At 45.1% G+C, this 25,294-nt stretch overlaps 1 protein-coding gene across 5 annotated transcripts; it reads right to left on the bottom strand.

The window, feature by feature from the left end:
- Positions 1-1,440: 1,440 nt before the first annotated feature.
- Atpsckmt (ATP synthase c subunit lysine N-methyltransferase) lies at positions 1,441-25,264 on the bottom strand. Of its 5 annotated transcripts, XR_005972344.1 has the most exons (6): positions 25,197-25,264; positions 17,957-18,237; positions 15,187-15,324; positions 12,242-12,292; positions 2,929-3,524; positions 1,445-2,076 (listed from the first exon to the last, which is right to left on the bottom strand). XR_005972344.1 is itself a non-coding variant. In XM_041632159.1 (5 exons), exons 1-5 carry the CDS (start codon positions 25,246-25,248, stop codon positions 3,354-3,356), a joined length of 693 nt encoding a protein of 230 aa, XP_041488093.1. In that variant the 5' UTR covers positions 25,249-25,264; the 3' UTR covers positions 1,441-3,353. The 5 variants fall into 5 exon arrangements, 4 of the variants coding, with proteins under 4 accessions (XP_041488093.1, XP_041488095.1, XP_041488096.1 ...); XM_041632159.1 differs by having other exon boundaries at positions 1,441-3,524; XM_041632161.1 differs by lacking the exon at positions 25,197-25,264 and adding an exon at positions 24,266-24,469 and having other exon boundaries at positions 1,441-3,524.
- Positions 25,265-25,294: the final 30 nt, after the last annotated feature.

Here is a 25,294-nt window from a genome sequence, read left to right as displayed (position 1 = left end):
TTTCTTTCCCCTCTTTTTTTGAAATAAGGTTTCATATAATCTAGGTTGCCCTTGAATTTACTGTGTTTCTGAGTATGTATGACCTTCTGCCTCCATCTCCCGAGTGTGGAATTACGGCTGTATACCAACATACCCATGAATCCTCCTATGCCTAAGGCCTGTGGTAGACAGTTAACATACAATGGCAGCCATCATCATAGTCTCTCAGCTGTAGACTTCTATTCACTAGCGTGTCAGAAAGAGAAAACTCATGGTGGGCCAGCTTTGTCTTTCTGAGCTGCCACAGGTATACAGCGTGGTGAGCAGGAACTGCAGAAGTGAACCTGACATTTCCCCATTACAAATTAGCTTTCTTAAGTCTTACCAAAATCAAACTTACATTAAGGAGAATCTTTGACAAAATGTGAATACCTTTGAAGAGAACAGTAAATAATCCACAGCTTAAACACCAGTGGCCATGTGATACAAATGATCTGTAATACACCAGGGACCAGTTGTGGTGGGCACAACTGATACTTACACTCAGGGATTTAGTTCTGCCACACTGTCATTCTGCACACACACACACACACACACACAAACACGGAGTTGAGTTTACAACAAACCCTGGAAGGCCCCACTGCCTAAACATACCCACCAAATTGCAGAGATGTGTGCAGTTCTGGAGACTTTTCTGGAGCTTTTGTTTTCATAAGGACTTGGACTTGACACTTATTTTCTATTGCAATATGACAGAGACGAAAACTAACTCAATGTCTCCCTTCCACCCTTGGACTAAACCCGGAGATCAATGAGCCATTGTTTGATCAGTCCTTCCTGGATAATGTTCACACCATAATATTAAATTAGAAAAATAAGATATCTAATTTCCCCACCTATAAAAGTTATATGGTCCTTTTGTTCATGTTCAATTTGCATCAGTTCATTGAGTCACAAGTGTGCTGCTTCCAAGAGAATCGTAATATGTCATTATTACAGAGCACCTCAATCTAAAGGAAGGTGTTCTGCCTAAGAGGACTCTCAAGCCACTGGAGGTTTCCAGGCTGAGAGACATTACTGTGTTATTCAGATGCAGCTCCCTTTTATTTAGACAAATATCTGCCTTCTGTTTAAGTATATGGTCCATGCTGTCTTTAAGGATAGTAAGTTCCCTGTGCTTAATACTTATTTTATAAATAGAATCCTTCCAAGAGCAGTTTACTCCCTCAGAGCAAATAAAGGCAGATTGGGCTCTGTTCCCAAGGGTCTCTGGCCTGACTTCTCCCAGCTGGGACTATGACACATGGACCTGCTCAGGAACCAGTTTACTTGTCCTTTCAATAGGCACTGAAGCTCCTCTGGCCTCCGTCTCTGCCTCTAGCCCTCGACTATGATGTCTGTACCGTCTTTATGTACCCTAGTCTAACAGAGTCCAAGGAATTCCTCACTTCTTCCTGCCAGCAAACAGTCCACCCGCCAAGAGTGTCCAGACTCAACTCAGATACTCAACCTTGTTCCAACTGATTGTGGGAGGTTCGGAAGGATGTTTGGGTCCCATATGGTTGCTCTCTTGACAAGACAGATAGTAGACAGTGTCCCTTAAGGGAGGATGAGGAACCATTAGTGACCTATGCTGACAAGAGGCTTCACGAACTATGCCCATGAGCCAGCAAAGGGCTCAGTGAGTAAAGGCCCAGCCACCAAGCCCGATGAGCTGAGCTGGATCCCTGGGACCCAAGTATTCGCACAGAACTGATCTCCACGTGTCCAGTGGTACCCCACACACACCATGCACACACACAAACGTAGAGTAAAAAGATATTATTTTAATGAGCTACACCCATTCTAGCTAACCCCCAGTCCTGAAATTTTTGAGCCCAGCTTTCCTGAGGCCTCATATGTCATGGCCATTCTGGTATAATTTAACTTGATTCATCAGCATCCCAATATTCTGACCATCTTTTCTGCAGAGCTATAGTGAAAAACAGTAATGAGCAACTTACATTTGTAGGGATGGGAAGTTCTGTCAGAAACACAGAATTACGCTCCACCTTATTATAATGATGTTAGAGGTCTGTTCAAATGATTCAACAGGCCCTACAGAAAGTGGAAAATAAATCGTCGCTTTGGTTCATCTGTGACTCAAGCATGCTGCAAACATTGTTTCTGCAACATCCCCACCAAGTGGCTGTCCAGCTTCTGCTTTCCGATTACAGAAGGAACTTCAGGATCCAGGGCAAGCCTAACGTCAGGTGACTCCGTGGAGAACATGCTGACTGGGCGTGGACTTCTATGAAACCTGTCTACTCACAATCAAAGGTTTTTCCTAACTTGCCTGCTATCTAAATCAGTCAAGTCTTTTCTCATACGTGGGAAATGCTAAATAAATAGCTGTTCTCATAAAATAAGAGAAGGGACTAACAGAAATAATCTGCACCTCCCTGTATGAGCTTTCCCTCAGCTCTAAAATGTGAGTATCACTTACAGACCAAAGACTGTGCAGCGCATTTTAAAAACGGATCCTACCAGGACTGTCCTGGTAGCAGACACCAAGGCTGAGAGACAGGAAGTCCCCAAGGAGTTGGAAGTCACACTGCAAAGCTCAAGCAGTCAATGCAAAGCCCTTACTAACTTCTCCCTGGGCCAGGGAGCTTCTCTAAATGCCTCTGTCAAATCCAAGATGCCACTCACAGTAACACAGTGAGAGCAAACGGACCACACCACCAATTAAAGCCATGTGCAATCTGTCACAATTCCCCCAGTTTAAAACATGTGGCATGTTACACCGTCTGTTTACACACAGGCGGACATGTACAGATTCAATCAACAAAGTACAGAAAGCATTAGGGCAAAATAGTACTTGTAAATATTATAAAATAAAAATGCCACTCTCTGAGCCTTTTAGAAAATTAATTTAGCTACAAACTACAGAAGGGAGACAAATCTCACCCGTGAACAAAACTACAGGAAACTGCAGATGTCTGCATGACTGCCCCCTTTCTCTTCTGTGGCATCAAACCACACTGCTGCGAGATGACAACCTTCTGACCCACAAGCACAGCTCAGTTATTGTATCTTCCAGCATCCTACGGTATGAAAAGGTAGTAGACCCATTCAAAATATTCCACTAAGAGCAAATTTTACTGGGAAGGTAGAGGAGGAAGGATCAGAAGTTCAAGCCATTCTAAGCTACGCAGAAAATTCAAGGCCAACCCAGGCTACGTGAAATTGCCTTTACACCTAAATGTTTTTCTGAGCTCCTGTTCATGTTCTCCAAAAGGTAAGGACAGCAGCATGACTTCTCATCCCGTGTCAAGGGCAGTTTGCTGTGGCCTCCGTGAAGGTGGACTGGATGGCCCCCACGGTGCTCGTGTTCAAGACCTCTTTTCCTGTCCTCTGAAACTGTCCACATCATACGCCCACACGGTGTCGATCCCCTCTCCAGCAGTGTGGTCTGGAGTCCAGTGTGGGAAAGGGAAGCGGCAGGCGATAACTCTAGCACCATCCTCAAGTTCAAGCTCCAGCTTCCTCTCTAGCTGCAACATCTGTGAAGAGCAACAGCAGAGGAGATGACGTCACAGTCCCCGGCAATACAACCACATCGCTCAGACAGACACTTACTAACGCAATGAGCACGCAATGCAGCGCACAACGCCTGTCTGCGCATAAGGTTCACGAGCTTGGGGCAAGGGGCTAGAGGTTGAAATACACCAACACACACAGACAGAGACACGGACCTCTAGTCACTGGTAAGAAGCCCCCTCTTCAGTAGCACCACGGAGGCTTATATACCCCACAGTCAGGTGGGCCAACAGGTGAAAACCTTATCCTCTGATCCTCAAGGCCAAGGCAACACGTGCTCGCTCGTGAAGCAGAGCTGGTAAACAACTTTGACACAGCTTTTAGTAACTCAAATCAGAAGGAAAGTAAACATCTCTAGCAGGGAAGAGCAGCTGGAGGCCAGGACTCTAAATGGTCCCAACAACACAAGATGACACCGTAACAGCAGTTACAAGGACATCTTCCAGGACCAATTATAAAATAACCTATTTCAGCAGATGTAGATCATGAATTCCTGGTTTTCAGACAAAAATCATGATATGGCAATAATCAAAATACTAATTATTTTACATGATTTACCTACTTAAGCATTTCAATATAGCATGTATTTCATGTATTTAAGACATATTTTTCTATACTTTTAACATCTCTGAATTGGAACACATCAAACAACTGAATTACAATCACTGTTATTTTTTCTCGATAATATCAATACACTGTGGTATCAACACTTAAGGTTGGTAAAATACTGTCTAATCAGACCATGAAAAGACACATTCTACCATTTAGAAATAATTTTAAGCCAGGTGATGGTGGCATGCCTTTGATCCCAGCACTCGGCAGGCAGGCAGATCTCGGTGAGTTCTAGGCCAGCTTGGTCTACACGAGTCCCAGGAGAGCCAGGGCTACAGAGAAACCCTGTCTCGAAAAACTAAAAGAATAAGCATGAAATAGGCTTTAACGTGTGTATAATGTCCTGATAATACATGTCCTTCCTTAGTGGTACTCAGTTCTGTGAAGTGCAGCCAGGACCTCACACACTAGACACCCCTCTCCCACTAAGCTACATCTGCAGCAAACCCGTGAATTTCTAAACAATAGAAATTATATCAATCTCATATAATTTTATTACCCTATCTACCAAAAAAGTGATAATATTTACTGAAAGTATTAACATTTTAACTATAATCAACAAACATTTTAAATTATCTGCAGTTTGTAAAAATGTATGAGCACCCTCATATTCTAAAAATATGTCTCATCTTACTTTTAACTGATTTTGAGACGGTGTCCATTTGCAGACAAGCTGCAAGAACTGAACAAAGGACCCATATGCAGTCCACCCCGGTGGAGTTCCAGCACTGCCCCCTCCTGCTCACTACCATCCTCTTCCCCCATGAACTGAACAAAGGCCCATATGCAGTCCACCCCGGTGGAGTTCCAGCGCTGCCACCTCCTGCTCACTGCCTCCTGCTCACTACCGTCCTCTTCCCAAGAACTGAACAAAGGACCCGTATGCAATCCACCCCTGCAGAGTTCCAGCGCTGCCGCCTCCTGCTCACTACGGTCCTCTTCCCCCATGAACTGTCTCTAAACCTCTGAGAGGAGGCTGCATACGACACTCTGTTTCTTAAACACTCCACGTGAGGCTCACACCCAGGAACTTATTCTGCCCACAGTAACCCCAGAACAATTCAGTCTTTTTCTCCCAGTGGTATCCTGTGCCGCTCTGGAAGGGGTTCTGTGTTTAGCCATACGGTTGTAACCGAGGTTTCTGTCCCACTCAGTCCCGCAACCGTTCGGTACCAAAGAAACACATAGAGGTCTACATTAATCATAAACTGGTTGGCCTATTAGCTCAGGCTTCATCTTAATTAATTCTTACATCTTAGCCCATAATTCTTGTCTGTGTTAGCCACAACGAAGGCTTGGCACTTTTATCAGTGAGGCATTCTCATCTTCTTCCTCGGTGTCTGGGTGACAACTGCAGACTGAATCTTTCCTCTTTCCTGAATTCTCCTGTTCTCATTACCTGCTTCTACTTCCTACCTGGTCACCTCTCCGTACTTTCTGCCTGGCTACTGGCCAACCAGCATTTTATTAAAAATAGTACAAGTGACAGGATAAAAGACCATTGTCCTACAGCAGTACGGTTTCTTTGGTCTCCTGGTTTTAGGTTTTTGTCTGTTTTTATGGTTTGTTTTGTGGTAGTAGGGGATGATCAGTCTTGTGCATGCTGACCCAGGGCTTCACTTACAGCTATACCCCACTCGGTCTTTTCTGACCTGGGACACTTCCTATCTTTCTTGTCTTTCATGACAATGGACCAATGAACCAATTACCCTCACCTCAGGCTCCTCTGCCATTTGCTCCTGATGGCTCAATGGGTCTTTGGCAATGCCTTTTAACTTCTCAGAACTCCAGAAGCCCAGAAGGCCCTCCTGCTCCTGGTGGTGATATCAACCACTTGCTCAGGTGAATCTGGAATCTCTGTAATGTATTACTATCTTCCCTTTCCCTTAGTGACGTTGGAAGAAACTGTAAGCATCTTTCCTCAGACCATCTCTGCCTAGAATAGCAGACATTGAGGATTGTAACTGCAGTCAATTTTTACTATAAAGGTTGCAACGTAGCAACACTTTCATAGGAATCCCCTAACACCACCAGAAAACACTGATATTTACACTATGATTCATAAGAATAGCAAAATTACACCTATGACATGTGGAGGTCCCGGCAGGTGTCAATGCAGACAGTGATCTGCAAAGAGGTAAGAATGAAAACCCAGCATAGTGACCTCATTAGCCTGGATCAGACATCAGAGAACAGTGGCTCACTGTCAGCATATTTAAAACACAGAACAACTTGAGAAAAGGTTTCTAGGCAACAATCGGTCCGACCAGTTCAATCAGGTGCACAATAACTTAAGGTGTGACTACACAGACTCTTCCACAAAGTTACATGTGACCACAAGAATGGGTTCTAAAGCTAAGGGCCTAGAATCTAGTGTGGTCTCTAACCAATACAGCATAGAGGTCAGCAGGCCATAGAGTACTTGTGGATAATGGTCTAGGGAGGGAAGAGTCTGGGGAATTGGGGTGAGGTCTCCCTCTATAGAAGAAGGTGGGTGAGGTCTGCCTCACCAGGTCCTTAACAAAATCCACTCTCAACTTTCTGGATGGGATGCAGGCATTTGATTTTTATCTCCTCCAGTGCATGATTAAATTCCTAGTTCTCTGTGAGTACAAGGACCTCTGTGCGTGTGCCTAACAATGAAGTAGCAAGAAAAATAATTTCATAGTGGGGGGGGTGGGATCACAGCATTAAGAAGGTTGAGAACCACTGCTCTAGATGAACAGTTAGCATCAGTTAGCATTATGTTGCAAGGGAGAGCTTTCCTTTCCTTGTTCCTCTGCCTCTCTGCCTGCAACATCTATCTACTGCAAATATACATATCATATTCTAATTTCATTCAGTGGATCACAATTCAATGTTGGCCTTGCTTATGCTAATGTTCAAACTGCACTAATTTGGCCATGGAGCACCTCTTGCATCTGGCTGCTCCATCCTTTGGACATACTCCCGTTAAATATTTTGAGTACTTCCTCATGTTTTGGCTCCATAAAATGTTCCAATCTTTTGTACCTTCCCTCCTGTAACCCTAGGTCAGCTATTCTCAAGGATTCCTAGTTCCCTGTAGTGAAAAAAGATACTTAGAAATGAAGATCTAAGCAAAAACTACTCCCTCTAAAAGTAACTACAGCAAGATAGAGAAACCAGCAGGGCTTTTATTCTTGACTAGCATCTTACAAAAATGACTTAGAAAAAAAACCATGATATGGATGGGATAAGCCAAAAATTTAATGCATCAATAGAATTGATAATGGAGAATAAATTCCATTAAGGAGAAAAGATGTCTATTCTTCTAATGGCTAGTCAAGAATTACAAAAAAAATGGAAATAAATTATTCCTTGAGGGAAGAATTAAATAAGCAAAAAATAAGACAACAAGCATTTTTCAAAATATCAGGTTTCTTATGGTAATTTTGTTCATAAAAAGATAATTGTAAATATATTCACATTCCTACTCTTTTCTCTCTTATAGTGTCTTTTATTTCAGAGTGACTGTCATATGCTAAGTCAAGATAAACCTAAAAATGAAAGAAGCTATTTCAATCCTAAGAAATTAACTGACTAAATTACACATAAATATGCATCAAATCTGTTCTGATATCACACACGAAGAGTAGTGTCATGCCTGTCTAATAGAATTCAAAATTATTCATATCATTGTGGGTTTCAAAGTGACACAAACTCATCATATTCTAATCACATCTTCAGAATTTGAGGCACACCTTGAATCAGCTAACGGCATAAGACAGACCTGTGGCTGACAGCGCTGACCCACGACCCAGAAGCCTCCTTCCTCCTCCACTTGGTTCCCAGGGTGGTGACATCCTTACTGAGGATCTCCGGAAGCTTTGGCTGATTATGTCTCACTTCCCAGATATAAAGCTCAGGCCTTGGGCAGATCCTCCCTGAGACCTGCCTGCTTCCTGGACCTGCCCATGGTTGTGCAGTCAGGAAGTGCACCTGAGCTCCAGACTCCTCCTTACCCAAGACTGTCAGTGTGACTTCAGGAGCACCCAGAGCTGCCACAGATGGCTCAGCTCCTGGCAACCCAAACATCCAAGAGCAGAAGACAAGGAGCGGCTGGCCTGGACTCCTGTCTCTCGCCACTGCTGGAGATGCCCACCACTCCTGCTGAGTTTCTCTCTGCAGTGCAGCTAGAGTTAGATGCCTTCTCACCAGCTAACCCACACTAGACTGCACCTCAGTCTGTCACCTGGACACCCAATAGAGCACGCCTCCCAGTCTCTAATGTCTGGGTCTGATCTCCATGCAGTGGTGGTCTGTCTGCCTAACCAGTCTCTATGCTCTCTGCTTACCCTCAACAGCTCCTTCCCTTGGAAGGACCAGCATCCTTCATGTGTTAGTCCTATCCCCTGACTCCTCTCAAACTGACATCACCCTCATCACCTGCACTTGCTTAGTGCTCTCCAGCCAACAGGAGAGCACTGCCCATGGAGGGTATCCGTCCAGGGATACTGACCCAGCCCTGCTCCTTCCCTGTCCTGGATAACCCCGCAGACGCAGACAGTATTCTCCTCTAGGCTACGACATCTTCTCTGTAGATGTCTCATTTAACATATAATCTTTCCACTGTCAGAACACAGTCCAAGAATAGAGTCGTGTGAGAAGAACTTGGAGTGCTTTTGTGAGAACACTCCAAGAAAACAAGACAAGGGTCATGTGACCTCAGTTCCTTTGAAACACGGAACTGTTCTCAGACTGTGTTTGTGCTGCTCCCAGGTGTAGTGGGGAGGAGGGAGTCTACTTCAGATTACTCATTATTGCTTGCGGTTATTGAATTACACCTTTAAACTATCCTTTTCTATGACTCTATGGAAAACGTGGTTTTGCCGCATGTGGCTTGTAGACAGTTTGTGTGCATGACTTTACTCCTGTGAGCTTTCTTACCCCTCAAAGCATAAATTGTCTGAGACTCTGAATAGAGTTAGCTATTGCATGTGACTTTAGTCTACCTTCTCCCAGGTCCCACCACCTCTAGAGCGAAGATGAGGTACCACACAATATTCACGTTTTGTTGCTCACTTATGTAGTTAAGAGATAAAGAGACCTATCTCCTGTGCAGCAGCCATACCTACTGCATGAGCAAAGCCTGCAGGCACAGAAGTGCACAGCATACAGTATTTACTGAATGCCACAGAGCGGAAGGTAGGGAGCACTAAGACCCACTTCATGGGACCACTGAGGACAGCTTCACAGAGGAAAGGGTAGGTGTTCACTAAGTCCAGTGCAGAGAGGGCCTGATGCCAACAAGAATGGATGTACAGAGAACTTAAAAAAAAAAAAAAAAAGGACTAAGACAAGGTCACAAGTGGGTAAGGGCCACTCCAGACCAGTCTGGGTCCTATGGCATGCTTGGACCTTTTCCCTAAGTTAGCAAGAAGTCACAGATGGTTAAGTGTTTGATGTTCTGGGTTTTGGGATGCTTGTTTGAGACAAGGTCTCCTGTAATCCAGGCTGACCTCGAACAGGCTGCACAGCCATGGATAACCTTGAACTCCTGATGCTGTGCCTCTGCCTCCCAAGTGCAAGGACTACAGCGTGCACCAGCACATCTGGTTCAGGAGTGCTGGGGATCGAACCCAGGGCTGCATGCACAGTAGACAAACACTCTTCCCACCTGAACTACGTCTGCAGCCTCACAGAGAGTTTTAAACAAAAACCAAATTAATCTGCTCTTTTTCACATTTTGAAAAGCGCCTCTTGGTGCATAAATTCACGCTAAATAGGGCATTTGGTACTTTCATAGTGTTCACCAGGTCCACATGGGACTCCTCGCCGTACTTGACACGTACTTTATATTGAAGTGTTAGCTCTAATTTCCACTTACAACTGCACTGTGCTATCTGAAATAATCCAGTTGGTATCAAAAGCAGGGCTGAGGAGTACCAATGCTGGCTGTCCTCCTCCACACTGCCCTAAGGCTCCTCCTGGCTCTCCAGGAGCCCCTTGTGCATTAGCTACCCTGAGACGCTTCTCGTGATATGTTGGTTCTGGAAAGCCATCAGCCCATGTCAGGAGTACTGAATGGTGTGCAGTTCAATAGCATCCTTTACACAGTCAGGTTCAGGGCTTTCCCAGGGCCACACATCTATCAGAGGACAAAACTGGTGGTCTCCATCTTCCCAGTCAGCTACTTCCAGTTGATCAGAATTTGATGCCGGCTGAAAGTGGGGATCCCACACGTGACACTCCAGCTTAACAGATGCCAAATGAGCTCCCGCCAACCCGCTGCATGCATGATCTTTTTTAAGGAACAAGAATGCTCTGTGGAGGGCAGGGAACCCTGATTGCTCTTCGGGCTGAGGAGGGAGGGAGACTTGAATGGGGGAGAGGGAGGGAAATGGGAGGTGGTGGCGGGGAAGAGACAGAAATCTTTAATAAATAAATAAATTTAAAAAAAAAAAGAATGCTCTGTGGATTCCCACTGCTCCTCTTTTCCCTGCAAAAAGTGAAATGCTGGGATTCCTTGGTTAAGATTTGTCTGTGTTCAGGAGAATAAGCAATAATTGCAAATATGTTTTTCGAAATAACAAGACCCATACTGCCCCTGAGGAACCAGCCCCAAACAGTGCAAACCAAGCCTGCCTGGCGGCAGAGCAGCCCCTACTCCGCATTACAAAGACCACTGCTGCCCCCAGCTGGGACTCGGAAGCAGAAGCTCAGAACCCGCCTCTCAGCTTAACTTCCTCTCTCCAGACAGCATAGAATTCCCAGTGAATACACTTTTCTACTTTCTACATTAAAGTTACTTGTCCCCAATATGCTAATTATTACATCTTAGAAGGAAAAGCCCACACATCATAAGTAGTAAGCCACCATCAAAATTCCCTGTCTAGTCTATGATCCCAAATTATTTTTATTTGTGGGGTGGGGAGAATTGAAACAGGGCCTTATTCTGTAACCCAGGCTGGCCTCAAACTGACAATAACCCTCCTCCCTTGGTCTCCTGAGTGCTGGGAGTAAAGGTGTGAGCCCAGGCCTGACCCGAGCAAGCTTTAAGTGATCAGGGACCAAGACCTCACACCTGCCTTCACTTTCAGAACAAATACACAGTCAATGAGGGTCCCATCGCAGACATATGGAATACAGTCACTTTTGTAAAACTGACACTTCTGGTTTGTAAAAGGAATGTGCCATTACACTGAAAGCTCCAGTGTGGGGGTCAGTTTCTCGTGCAGTTAAACACCGTGTATAAAAGTCCCAGGCAGAGCTGGGCATGGCGGCACGTGTCCATAACCCAGACTCTTGGGAATCGGAAGCTGCAGGTACAGCCAGCCTGAGTACACAGCAATTTCCAGGCCAGCCAGGGCTGCACACACGGTGATACTCCAGCTCAAAGAACAGCAGCAAAAATCCAAGGCATAAATAAGAAAACAAAAGAACAAAAATAAAATTTCCTTTTTATTTTAAATTAAAAACCCTGTCAGTTATACAGTGCCATTTCAGCAAACATCCGATCCTGCCAAGACTATTATGACTACAATTACAGACTTTGAGAAGTAAAGGGGATTGATTTGTCTGACTCCCAAACCAGCAATGGCAGTGAAGCATCCTACCCTGAGCCTCTCTGCAAGGGTGAGAGAGGCCCATTTTCAGTACAATAATGTGGCGTTTTCACTTTGAAAGTACATAATCAAAGTTCAATACTCAGCTCTTTAGCAAATCTGTGAATGGGAGGAAATTGAAACTAGTCAATGCTCATCCACCCTTAAAATTATCTTCCAGCAAAACTGAAGAATGATCAATTCAAAGGGAACATTCCATTAACTTCCCCAAGTGATTGCAGCAGGTGTAAGCGAGCAGCCGTGAAAATCACCAACTTCACTCAATGCTGGAGCCTCGTAAAGCAGTTTTCAACCTGGGATTGGTAAGGCTTTGGTGGATCACTGAGAATTTTTTCTCTGAAACTAAAATTTTAACATGCGGCTGAATCTGTAATGACTACACCTGTAAGGTCCTCAGTAGTTCATTAAACCAGGGTTCCCTCTAAGCTTTGGGAAGCCATCACTGCCTCGTGAGAGCGACGGAGAACGGGGTGCATACTCACCATCTGGGGCACACCAAAAATGACGACATTGGAGTACTGTGCAAAGGTGACCTAAACAAGGTGGAGAACAGGTGTATTAATCCTAAGACATCATGCATTACAAACAACCTGTCTCCCTGGAGCCCACAAGGCCAGGAGGCAGGTTCCCACACTCCCAAATAGCCTCCTAACGCATCCTGGGCCTCAGCTCCTGTCCTCACAGGGACTCCATCAAGCAGAACTGTGCCTGCTGCCAGTCAGTTCACCTAGAGCCACGGCTCCACACGTAGTGTCTTCAGACCCCTGATCTTCCTCTTCCCTAAACAGTGCACTAAAAGATCAATAAAATAGTGTTTGCAGCAGTTGAAAAACGGGGTAAAAGTGCTTTGCCAGTCAGAATTCTTATTGCCCAATAAAAGTCGTATTTACTCTGTGAGACCGTTTAGTTATACACAGCCTGAAAACAATGCGGGCAGAATCCAAGTGCGTTGTCATCAGCTGCTGAGGACAGTGCCACAGCGGGCAAAGGAAAAGCACTTTGTAACATGAGTCACGAGCTTTTTTGTTTCTTTGGCTTTTTTAAAACACCAATAACACAGGCACTAAAATCAACAATTAATAAATGGGACCTCATGAAACTAAAAAGTTTCTGTAAGGCAAAGGACAGCATCGATAGGAAAAAAAGGCAGTCACAGAATGGGAAAAGATCATCAGCAACTCCACATCTGACAGACGGCTAATATCCAAAATATATAAAGAAGTCAAGAAACTAGACACCAACAAACTACATAATCCAATTACTGTTTGTTTTGTATTCATTATATTCATTCACTTGAAAAACATAATGTAACCACATTGTAATCCTTATATTGCCTGAAAGACTTTGCTGGAGTATACATTCTATAGAAAAAAAAAGAACAAAGAAAGAACATGAAAGAAAGGAAGAATAAAGAAGGAAGCCATCAAGAAAAAAAATAATCCAATTAAAAAATGGGGTACAGATTTAAACAGAATTCTCAACAGAGGAAACTCAAATGGCTGAGAAACAATTAAAGAGATGTTCAACATCCTTAGCCATCAGGGAAATGTAAATCAAAACAACTCTGAAATTCCACTCACACCTGTCAGAAGGGCTAAGATCAAAAGCACAAGTGACATCTCATGCTGGAGAGGATGCAGAGCAAGGGGAGCCTCCTCCACTGCTGGTGCAAGTGCAAACTTGTTCAGCCACTTGGGAAATCAATATGAGTTTCTCAGAAAATTGGGAATCAATCTACCTCAAGACTCAGCTATGCCACTCCTGGGCATATACCCAAAGGATGCTCCATCCTATCACAAGGACACTTGCTCAACTATGTTCATAGCGGCTTTATTTATACTAACCTGAACCTGGAAACAACCTAGATGTCCCTCAACTGAAGAATGGATAAGGAAAATGTGGTGCATTTACACGATAGAGTATTACTCAGTAGTACAAAAAACAAACAAACAAACAAAAAAAAACAATGACATCATGAAATTTGCAGGCAAATGGCTGGAACTTGAAAAATCCTCCCGAGTGAGGTAACCAGACCCAGAAAGACAAACATGGTATGTACTTGTAACTGGATAGATACCAACTGTAAATTAAGGGAATCATGCTACAATCCACGCCCATTTCAGGGGTGTGTAATACCTAATACAAAGGACATTAAGAGGGTGACCCTAGCAAAGACCCCTAATAATGGGGGACATGGAGCTGAACCAGCCGGCCAGCTTCTGGAACCAAACAAGGCCTCAAGTGGAAGAGTTGGGACCCCAACCCAGCTACAAACCTACAGCTTCCACTACCTGCAGAGTGTTCTAGGACCACAGCCTAGCAGACTCAACAAAGAGACCAGAGACTTCATCGAGCAAGTGACGGGAGCAGATGCAGAAACCCACAGTCAAACATTAGGCCAAGCTCGGGGAGTCCTGCAGAGGAGAGGGAGGATGGATCAGAGGAACCAAAGGGGACAAGACAACATGAGAACACAGCCCACAGCATCAGCTGACTCACGGGGCTCTCAGCAATCAGGGAGCCTGTAAGGTCTGACCTAGGTCCTCTGTATTTTATGCCTGAGTCGCCTGGTGTTCTTGTGGGACTCCTAACAGCAGGAGCGCAGGCAGTACCTGACTCTTTTGTCTGTATGGGACCCACTTTCCTCCTACTGGGTTGCCTCATCCAGCCTTGATCTGATAGTATGTGCTTGGTCTCATAGTAACATATGATGCCATGTTTGGCTGATGTCCCTAAAAGGCCTGCTCTTTTCTGAGGGGAGATGGAGGGAGGAAGGATCTGAGAGAGAGGGAAGGTGGGGTAAAAGGCGGTGGGGGAGGGGGACTGCAGTCGGGATATAATAGATGAGAAAAGAATAAAAATAAATTTAAAAATATATAAAAATAAAGAGTACAAACCTATTTAAAATGTTTTTATTTTATGATTACAAGGAGCCACCACAGCACCACAGCACGGGCCATGCTCTTCCTTCTCTCATCCATCTCTGTCTCCCTCTTAACACATGAGCACACACAAAGAAAAACCAAAGATTTATCAAGAATCTGATTTCCAAGTGAAATGAAATATCTCATTATTTCACAGAAAGAAGAAATGAAAATGCTTTAATTTAGTCAATAAATTCTTAGCATTCATATGACTTTTATCAAAACTTGAAGCTTCTACACTAAAGTACAGCCTCCTATAAATCTATCAGGTTAAAAATGCATTTACACTTTATTACACCAAAATATTCCTTTGGACTTTTTTTTTCAACCCACTTTCTTGCCTGTCACACTAATGACTAGAGAAGGCCTGTGAGATTTACTAGCACCATCCCCCATGTTCCACACCTTCCACAGATCTGAGATGTAGAACGTGGCAGAGCCATGCACTAACACGAAAAAGAAGGTCCACTGGCTTCTCCAGCGCTGCCCTTGGCGTTACATACCTTCCACAGATCTGAGATGTAAAACTTGGCAGAGCCGTGCACCCCTTCTCTCCAGGCACGGTATCTGGAGTACCAGACCAGCCAAGGGTTCAGCTCATAGCCAACAGCTGGGAATCCTTCCTTTGCAGCTGCAATCACCTGGACAGAGTGGGGGCCAGCAAAAGAAAATTGTCATCTTGCATACGAGTTCCCTACTTAGGGTTTATAGCCCTAAAATATTCCACTAAAATGTACTTCTTTTTCCTTTTTTTTTGGGGGGGGGGGGGTTGAGACAGGGTTTCGCTGTAGTTTTTTTAGAGCCTGTCCTGGAACTAGTTCTTTTTTTTTTTTAAATATTTATTTATTTATTTATTTATTTATTTATTATACAATATTCTGTCTGTATGCCTGAAGGCCAGAAGAGGGCACCAGACCTCTTTACAGATGGTTGTGAGCCACCATGTGGTTGCTGGGAATTGAACGCAGGACCTTTGGAAGAGCAGGCAATGCTCTTAACCACTGAGCCATCTCTCCAGCCCTGGAACTAGTTCTTGTAGACTAGGCTGGCCTCAAACTCACAGAGATTTGCCTGCCTCTGCCTCCCGAGTGCTGGAATTAAGGGCATGCGCCACTACCGCCAGGCAAAAGGTACTTCTTCAGAGCTATTGCGAAAGAGGAAGGGATTGGGGAGAGGGGAAATACGGTAGTTTTAATGAGAATGGTCCCATAAGCTCATATAGTTGAATACTTGGTCCCCAGTTGGTGAAACTATTTGGAAAGGATTAGTATACGAGTAGCCTTGCCAATGGCGGTGACACATGCCAGCACTTGGAAGGCAGATCTCTGAGTTTGAGATCTACAGATCTACAGAGAGGGTTCCAAGACAGCCGGAGCTACACAGAGAAACCCTGTGTCAAAAGAACAAAAAAGAGAGGCTTTGTTCAAGGAGATATGTCACTGGGAGTGAGCTCTGAGGTATCAAAAGCCCATGCCATTCCTAACTGGCTTTCTGTCTTCTGCCTACAGGTCAGACAGGAGCTCTCGGCTACTATTCCAGCACCCTGCCTGCAGCCGTGATCCCACTGTGATGGGGATGGGCTCTAACCCTGTAAGCCCAACACTCTTTCTTCTATAAACTGCCTTGGTTATGATGTCTTACCACAGCAATAGAAAAGTAACTAAGACAGGAGCTAAGAGATAAAAGGGGAATGAGCAGGACCAGAGTGCATTATGTACACAGACAAAATTTCATAATTAAACCCATTATTTCATATAATTAATATAATATTTAAAAAGACTACTACTCCTTTCGATAACGATCCCATGTAAAAATGTTGTATCTAAAGTTCTATAGTTCATGGACAAGACCCGACTAACCCAAAGTTTTCTGTGTTTTGTCAAAGATCTTGCCTTGAGTATCAGGAGACACTCAGGCTTGTGTTGGACAAATGCATCCCTGGTTCTGGCTCAGCTAACCCTAGTGGCAGGAAACCATGGCTGAAAATATGCACCTCTCTCCAGCAGTGGCTGGCAGAGCGGACAGGAAAATGAAAGTGAATCACGGATAATGTGCAATGAAAATGACCTGTCCAAAAGCTGCAGCACCCAGGAACTCACGGCAGCTGTGGTCGCCTGCATGGGACCTGTACGAGATCAAGCCAGTCAACCTAGCTTGGAAGGAGGAGAGGAGCTCCCAGGCCCACCCCCGGCAGACGAGAGTACTCAGCGGTGTGCAGTGGTGGAAGGGGGAGAGGAGCTCCCAGGCCCACCTCCGGCAGATGACAGCACTCAGCGGTGGGCAATGGTGACAACCCAAAGACAGGAATGACTTCACATCACAGAATAAAAATGATTATGATTACAGTTTGTAATATTTTGTCACACTGTAAGAAATGTCTAGAGAGCCTGAGTTACTTTTCAGGGTCTCTAGCGTGACTACAGGCAGGTCTCAATCACAAAGCCAGGGTCCACAGGATGAGTGACCATGGTGCAGCCCTGCTGGTCTGCACACCACATGATGCCAGGACACATCCCCATGCTCACTCTACTCCTGTCACCATCAGGACGAGGCCTAAGGATGTGGCCACCTTCCTTGCTAAGGATCACTCACCTGCCAGCCAGTGACTTTTTCTTCACTCAGAGATTCAAGCCAGGATCACACAACACGTTACAGTCACTAAAAATCTGATATATTTTTTTTTTTTTTTGGCAAGGCCTCATGTAGCCCAAATTCTGTACCTAGACGAGGCTAGCCTTGAAGCCATGATCCTCCTGCCTCCACCTCCCAAATACTGGGATTTTAGCTACACGTAACTATACCCACCCTGAATTCCTATCTTTAGTCAAGCTGGGCTTCACCAACGGCATTTCTTATTTTTAACTTTCTATCAGCTCCTGGGAATCACTACTTACTCAGGTATCACTACAGAGAAACATAAAGCAAGCATCTACACTGCAAAAGAGTAAAGGTAATTTAACTCCCCAACTCCACATGTTTCTTGTAATCATGCCACATTTACTGGACCAAAAATTCTAATAGACATTTGGTAATTAGCAATTAACTCATTCTTTCTATCTGGCATGTTTACAGAGTACTTTCCTCCAGGAGAAAAAAAAATCAATCAGAGAAAAATGAACTCTAAACACATGCTGGTGGTCCAACAGTTTAGCCAAACACACACTTTTCAAACCGTTGCATTTGGCAAATCTTTGCAGAAGCCTCCTAAGAAACGTAAAACAGGAATCCTAACAGTTGTGGCTCGAACCCTGTAGAAGTTTTTACGTGACTCACAATGCGTCCGTCGCCACTGCCGATGTCCACCAGGGAGCCTCTTCTGTGCTGCAACATCTTCACGACATTTTCAATCTGCTTTGAAGTGGCAGGCACAAACGGCAAGCAAACTTTCCGCAGGGCCGGTGTGATAAATGGGGTGGCCACAGCGTACACTGTCACCAGTGCCCCACCAATGATCCCAGTAAACAAGAACCCCCAATTGCTCTTCTTCAAACTGTCGGATTCCAAACTGGTAGGCAGAACATGACGGCCAGACTGCCTTTCTTCCTCAGGCATTTCTAGGTACGAGCCGTTGTTGAAAGAGAGCAGAAACACAGAGCACACATTACAAAGGCAAGGCTTCATCTTCCCGACAACTCTTCTGACACACGTTTCTTGTTTATGTTTACTTGTGTACGTGTGTGTACATGCATGCGCATATGCGTGTGTGTGTGTGTTTGTGCAGATGCCCACAGAGACCAGCAGAGATGTCAGTCCTTGAAGCTGCAGTTACAGGTGGTTGTAGCTGCCTGGCACAGGTGATGGGAAGTGAGCTTGGGTCCTCTGCAAGAGCAAGTGCTCCTAACCACAGAGCAACCTCTCCAGTCTAACTCATCTTTTTAAAGGATACATTCACTGGGTATAATCTAATTTACAAGATAAAAATTCTGCAATGACTTCTAAACCCCACCAACAAAATTAAAGAGATTTGAGGGAAATTCCTTTTTTTTTTTTTTTTTTTTTTTTGGTTTTTAGAGACAGGGTTTCTCTATAGCTTTAGAGCCTGTCCTGGAACTAGCTCTTGTAGACCAGGCTGACCTCGAACTCACAGAGATCCGCCTGCCTCTGCCTCCTGAGTGCTGAGATTAAAGGCGTGCGCCACCACTGCCTGGCCTGGGAAATTCTTTAATACTAAAATCTTTTCTTTCCATTGTACTGGTTTACACATCTAGGACTCTAGTAATTCATGTGTTATGTCAAAATCCATTATTGCATGTTTTAATCATAAACTTCACATTTTTATAGTCTAAACAAAGAAAGTCAAGGAAAAACAAGCATTAAAATGTCCAGTTATTGCCCATTTAAAGGACACTGATGGCATTACACACCACAACCGTGCTAGCGTCTACAATCCAGTTGTACAGCTACAAATCTGAGGTGACCAGAGATGAAAATCAGATTTTGCCAAAGTGTTTAATAAAAAAAAAAAAATTGAAAACCCATGGCAGGGGGGTCATTTCAATACTCTCAGCACAGAAGAAAGCCGACAAGCTGTAATCTGGCTGCGGAGAAATGAATGTCACTGTACTATTCCTCGTCCTGAGTTGGCACTTGAAATGCAACCTCGTGGGATGCAAAACTAAAGGGAGGGGAAGTTGATTAAGGACAAGCAAAGCACAGCTAAAAGCCAGACAAGGTGCCAGCTCTGTGGCAGTGTAGCCACGTGACCTCAGTCCTCCTGTGGGCCTGAGAACAGCTGGGACAGTGACTGAGCAGGTGCAGGTAAGGCACTCCTGAGGCTCAGGCAGGCACACAGGAAGCAGGGACACCCAGTGTCAACTGTTTACACATTACTAGAAAACCTGGAACCCAACAGCAGACAGATCGCTGCTGTGGGTTAAGACTGACAATGCATGAATCCACAGGAAGCAGGAAACCGTCAGAGGAGGGACAGCAGATGCTTGCTGTTCATATATGGCTGGTCCCAGATATCAGAAAGTCATTCAAAAGGCCTGCAGGGTTTACTTCAAGCTGCTGTAAGAAGGGACCACAGCCTTATTTCTCACATCCAGCGGAGGTCAGACGTCTGCAGTGGGCTGACAAGTGTGGTGAGATCTCAGCTGGTAAGACAGGAGGCTGACCCACCAGAATGAATGCGTTCTGATGGAGAGAAACCCAGTTCACAAGATGCTGGTCTACCTTCTTTTGCATACTGACAGTGGACCTCTTGTGAAACCATAAGCACTCCCCTTGTTCAAGATTCAGCAGAGTATGGATTATTGGGCACAATTCTTTCCCATGTACTGGTATACTGGACCACCACCACCCCCATTCTCTGGGAATTCCAATGGTGATGTGGGAGTTCCCTCTGTATGCTGTGAATACTATTGGTTAACAAAGAAACTGTCGCCGGCGATGGTGGCGCACGCCTTTAATCCCAGCACTCGGGAGGCAGAGGTAGGCGGATCTCTGTGAGTTCGAGACCAGCCTGGTCTACAGAGCTAGTTCCAGGACAGGCTCCAAAGCCACAGAGAAACCCTATCTCGAAAAACCAAAAAAAAAAAAAAAAAAAAAAAAACAAAGAAACTGTCTTAGGCCTGCACAAGGCAGAACTTAGGTAGTTCTAAACTGACTGCTGGGAGAAAGAAGGCGGAGTCAGTGAGAAGCCATGTGGCCCAGCCAGAGACAGATGACAGAACTTTACCCAGTAAGCCACAGCCTTGTGGCGATACACAGATTAATGGAGATGGGTTAATTTAAGATGAGTTAGTCAGAAATATGCTTAAGCTATTGGCCAAACAGTATTGCAAAAAATATGGTTTCTGTGTGATTATTTTGGGGCTGAGCAGCCGGGAACAAGCAGCCTCTAACAACACAGTGGGAATAAAGAAACTGGTGCAGAAAAGTACATAATGAAGAATTCATTTTGCCCTCAAATCTAAATCCTGTGTTTGCTGTAAGTCTTCTTCTGAACCCTGAAGGGGACACTGAGGCTGGCACTCAGAGGTCCCCAATAGACAAGACTGCAGTAGTGGGATATTATTTGTGTTTTAATAAACAAATCTTGCCTGAAGACCAGAGGCAAAGCTAAAGCCACTAGGAGACAGGCAATGGTGACACACACCTTTAATCCTAGGGTTCAAGGTCACTCCGGGCTGTACAAAGATCAATGCAGAAACAAATCCAGATGGTGGTGGCCTACACCTTTAATTCCAGTGTTAGGGAGTCATACTCCCTTAATCCCAGCACTAGAGGAGATATAAAAGAGAGAGGCTGTCTGTTAAGTATGTGGTCGCCCAGCCTTGGTAGAGGTAACACTTCTCTAGAGGCTTGGCTGCTTTGCTTTTCTGGTTTTTGGGTTGAACCCCAATAGCTGACTCCAGGATTTTATTATTTGTGCTACAGGCTGCAGTACTCCTAACGCCTTTTAAGATCAGTTCCTCTGCATTTTCCAGCTTTCAAAATCTACGTGCTTTGATTTCAATCCCACAGCACTCCAACCCCTTCTTCCATCCTGATAGCTCCTTTCTCCCATTCCTGCCCTTCTTTGCGACAAAAGTGTGCACACCTAGTTAGTGCAAGGTAATTTCTGATCCAAGATCTTCAATCATATTTGCACAGGCTACACCAGTCAGAATGCATATATTGGGGGAGGGGGTTGATATTCTACACACTACACCCGCAGAGTGGTAACAATCTATTCTGCTGAGTTAAAACTCTAAACACAGGACAACAGGTCACAGTCCAGGACAGCTCTCAACACTCAGCTTCCTCAGTTCAGCATAGCTTTACGCTCTGCTTCTGACTCCCCCTTCAAATGAGTTTTAGAGCTGCTTTTGTAGTAGAGAGCCAACGTGAGGAGAAGTAAGCCTGTCACTGATGCTGTGATCATGAGGAAGGGAAGTAATTCTACTGCTGATGTTGTGATCATGGGGGTGGGAGTGTGAATCTGCTGCTGATGCTGTGATGGGGGGGTCTGCTGCTAATGCTGTGATGGAGTCTGCTGCTGATGCTGCGATGGGGGGGTCTGCTGCTAATGCTGTGATGGGGGGGTCTGCTGCTGATGCTGCAATGGGGGGGTCTGCTGCTGATGCTGTGATGGGGGGGTCTGCTGCTGATGCTGCGATGGGGGGGTCTGCTGCTGATGCTGTGATGGGGGGGTCTGCTGCTGATGCTGCAATGGGGGGGGTCTGCTGCTGATGCTGTGATGGGGGGGTCTGCTGCTGATGCTGCGATGGGGGGGTCTGCTGCTGATGCTGTGATGGGGGGTCTGCTGCTAATGCTGCGATGGGGGGGTCTGCTGCTGATGCTGTGATGGGGGGGTCTGCTGCTAATGCTGCGATGGGGGGGGTCTGCTGCTGATGCTGTGATGGGGGGTCTGCTGCTGATGCTGTGATGGGGGGGTCTGCTGCTGATGCTGCAATGGGGGGGGTATGCTGCTAATGCTGCGATGGGGGGGGTCTGCTGCTGATGCTGCAATGGGGGGGGTCTGCTGCTGATGCTGCCATCAAGATGTATAAAGTTACCTTTAGGTGTCTGATAACAGAAGCCTTCAGCAATTGCAGTTATAATTTTGACACTGTGTGGAAGAATATGCTACAATCATTGCACACTTGCTTATCTGAGAGACGTCAAGGCTCATTGCCTTGTTTCCATGCAGTGTCCGCTAGGATCATCCCAATGGAACACAGCATAGTCTGTAAACACATTTAAGACCAGTCCTGGTGTCTCAGAACCTACGCCAGCTGTTTAACACCTGATAAGCTGCTGCTATAGTATGGCTTGCTAACCAGGGAATTTTTCAGGTTTTTTTGCTGCACAACTCAAAACTTAAGAAAGGGTTTGATAATACAACTATCCTTCTCTGATTACCACGTTTAAATGAACACGTACAAAGTATAAACCAAAAGACTGCAGCAACTGTTAACTGCCATCCTTGAAGACTACCATTTGGAGGAGTGGAGGATCCATTGTTTTTTTCTTTTTGAGACAGTCTTGCTGTGAAGGCCATGCTGGCCTTGAACTCTCTTGCCTCAGCCTGCCAACTTCTAGGATTACAGGCATCCAGCACCACACTCAGCTTAGAAACCCAGCTTTTTAGACTTTACTGGGACACAATTAATAGCTTGCCCATTGAATGTGCACAATTTAACAGGTTCCAGTATAGATGTATGTAACCTTCTTCAGTTTTAGAGCATTTCCATGGCCCTTTAGCTGTCGTCTCCCACCCACCCTCTGCCACCTGCCCTAAGTAGCCAGGACTTTTAGTCTTTATCTCCTCTACTTTGGACTTATATAAGTATCTTGCAAAGGCCAGGGAGATGGCTCAGTGGGTACAGTGCTTGTTGTTCAAACATGAAGACCTAAGTTCAGACTCCGAGCAACCATGCAAAAGCCAAGCACAACCACAGCACTGAAAAGTGGAGACAGATCCCAGGATTGACTCGGCAGCCAGCCTAGTCAAAACAGGCGAATTCCAGGTTCAGTGGGCAACCTTGTCTCAAAAAAAATGAAGTGGAGTACAACAGAAATACCTTGAGTCAAACTCTGCCCTATGTGGGTACACATGTAGAACTTCCACACCCACACACACATGTAGTATGTGGTCTTCTCATCAACTTCCGCACCCACACACACGTAGTATGTGGTCTTCTAATCAACTCTGGCATTTAAAATGATGTGCTCAAGAGTCATCCATGCTATTCCTTTTCAGTACTTGATTGCTTTTTAAAGCTAAACATAACTCTATCATATAGACAGACCACACTATTTATCAATTTGAGCAATAATTAAAGACATATTAGGTGGCCCAAATTCTACCTCACCTCATGTATCCTTTCATAAAAACAGCAGTGTATACAATAACAAGGGCCTGGTCTCCAGGGTCTCCCAGCTGGCCTGGGTAAGTAGCTGGGACTAATTGAGGCAAGCAAAGGATGCAAGAAATGTTATACTGAATAAAGGAACAAGGGAGGGAAAATATAAATAGAAAATCTGAACTGAGGGCAAAAGCAGCAAGCATTGTGCCCGAGGCATGGAGGCAGGACAGAGTAGGAACCTACAGGAAGGCAAGTCTCTGAATACAAGTGGTCATCCGTGTTCTCCTTCACCACAAGGGATGGAGACCCAGCACTGGTTGGCGGGCTTGGCAGCAAAGACACCCTTGAAGTCTTTCGAGAAACCAGCCTTGATGTCCACCAGCAGATGAATGGCTGGAGTTGGATATATACACACAATGGAGTTTTATTCAGTTGTAAAATAAAATGTTTCAGAAAGGTAAATATCTAATGTTTTCTCTCTGATGTAAAATCTTGAATGGGGGGAGAGGAAGGAAATAAGAGGGCAACAAGAAAAACAAAATACTGCATGTGGACCCTAGATTTAATGATGTAGTATATATGTGATAAATAACTACTTGAGGAACAACAAGGATCAGCAAGCGGGGGAATTGGGAAAGGGGACAGTGAAGGGTGCTTAAAGGAAGGTGCCGTGACATAATTAGATATATGAAAACTTATAATGAAACCTCATTTTGTATGTTTTTCTTTAAAAAAAAAATCTTTCTTATACTGACCTAAGGTAATCTGTGTCCTTTGCTATACATACCCTGCTGATACTAGGAGTCATCCCGACAGCGTTCCGACAGAAAATAAGGTAAAATCAACAGCAAAATGGATTTGCAGAATCCACCGTTTGAATTTTTTAAAATACCGACTCATCAAAATTGAAGGGAAATAAGACTACTATAAAATACAAAAGACACTGGAACCATCACTGACTAGAAGACAGAGGGCTAAGGCATTAGGCAAGATTAACATGACAGCAGGCTGGCTTTCAGATCTGTTCGGCTACATGCATTCTAGTTTTGAGTGCCTAATAAAACCTGATGATACAGGAGGGACAGTACGGTTAAAGAGAGTGGAAATCCGTGAAAAATTCAAGTTTATAAAACGGATCGTGATTTCGGGCCGATGGACAGTATAATTAGCGTTACGGTATCTTTCTAGCACCAAAACGCTGGGGTTAAGAGACTCTGAGCCCAAGACCGTGCTACATCGTCTCCTTCTAGCAGTGTACCCTGGGCAAGTCACAGGATCTGTGCAACGTGGGGCGTTAAGAACAAATACAGCAAGAGACCAGGCACTGTTCTCCCTGAACACTTCCAGGAACCCTGTCAAGTAGGCAATATTATTACTGCCATTTTTTTTGAAGACAAGAAAATAAAACCGCAAGCTCGGTAACACCCAAGCAGCAGCTAGTCCACGACAGGGCTTTGATTCCAGCAGCCCTGAGTCGTAAGATCGGACTGAGGCATAATTCGTGTGCACGGAAGCGGGAAACCAGTCCCCGGCAAGCACTGCGGTCGCCGGGACCCAGCTAAGAGAAGACAGGCAGGGGCGTGGAGGACATTGCAGGAGGAGAGCGCGGCACCCACGCGCGCCCGCGACCACACCGGCTGACAGCCGTGCACCCACCCCCAAGCCCGTCTGCACCGCAGTAAACCGAGAAACCCGCCGCCATGCCGGCCAAACCTCACCTCCTCTCTCCATCGCGAAACTTCCGGGGAGGCCGGAAGTGGGACCTACCATCTTCCCAGAGCCGGGGTGGAAAGAACGGAGAAAATGTCTTAAGGAA

The sequence above is a fragment of the Microtus oregoni genome, unplaced genomic scaffold (genome assembly GCF_018167655.1).
Source record: "Microtus oregoni isolate MIOR12 unplaced genomic scaffold, Mior012 000040F_ref0000088, whole genome shotgun sequence".
NCBI lineage: Eukaryota > Metazoa > Chordata > Mammalia > Rodentia > Cricetidae > Microtus > Microtus oregoni.
This window is presented reverse-complemented; position numbering and strand designations above follow the sequence as displayed.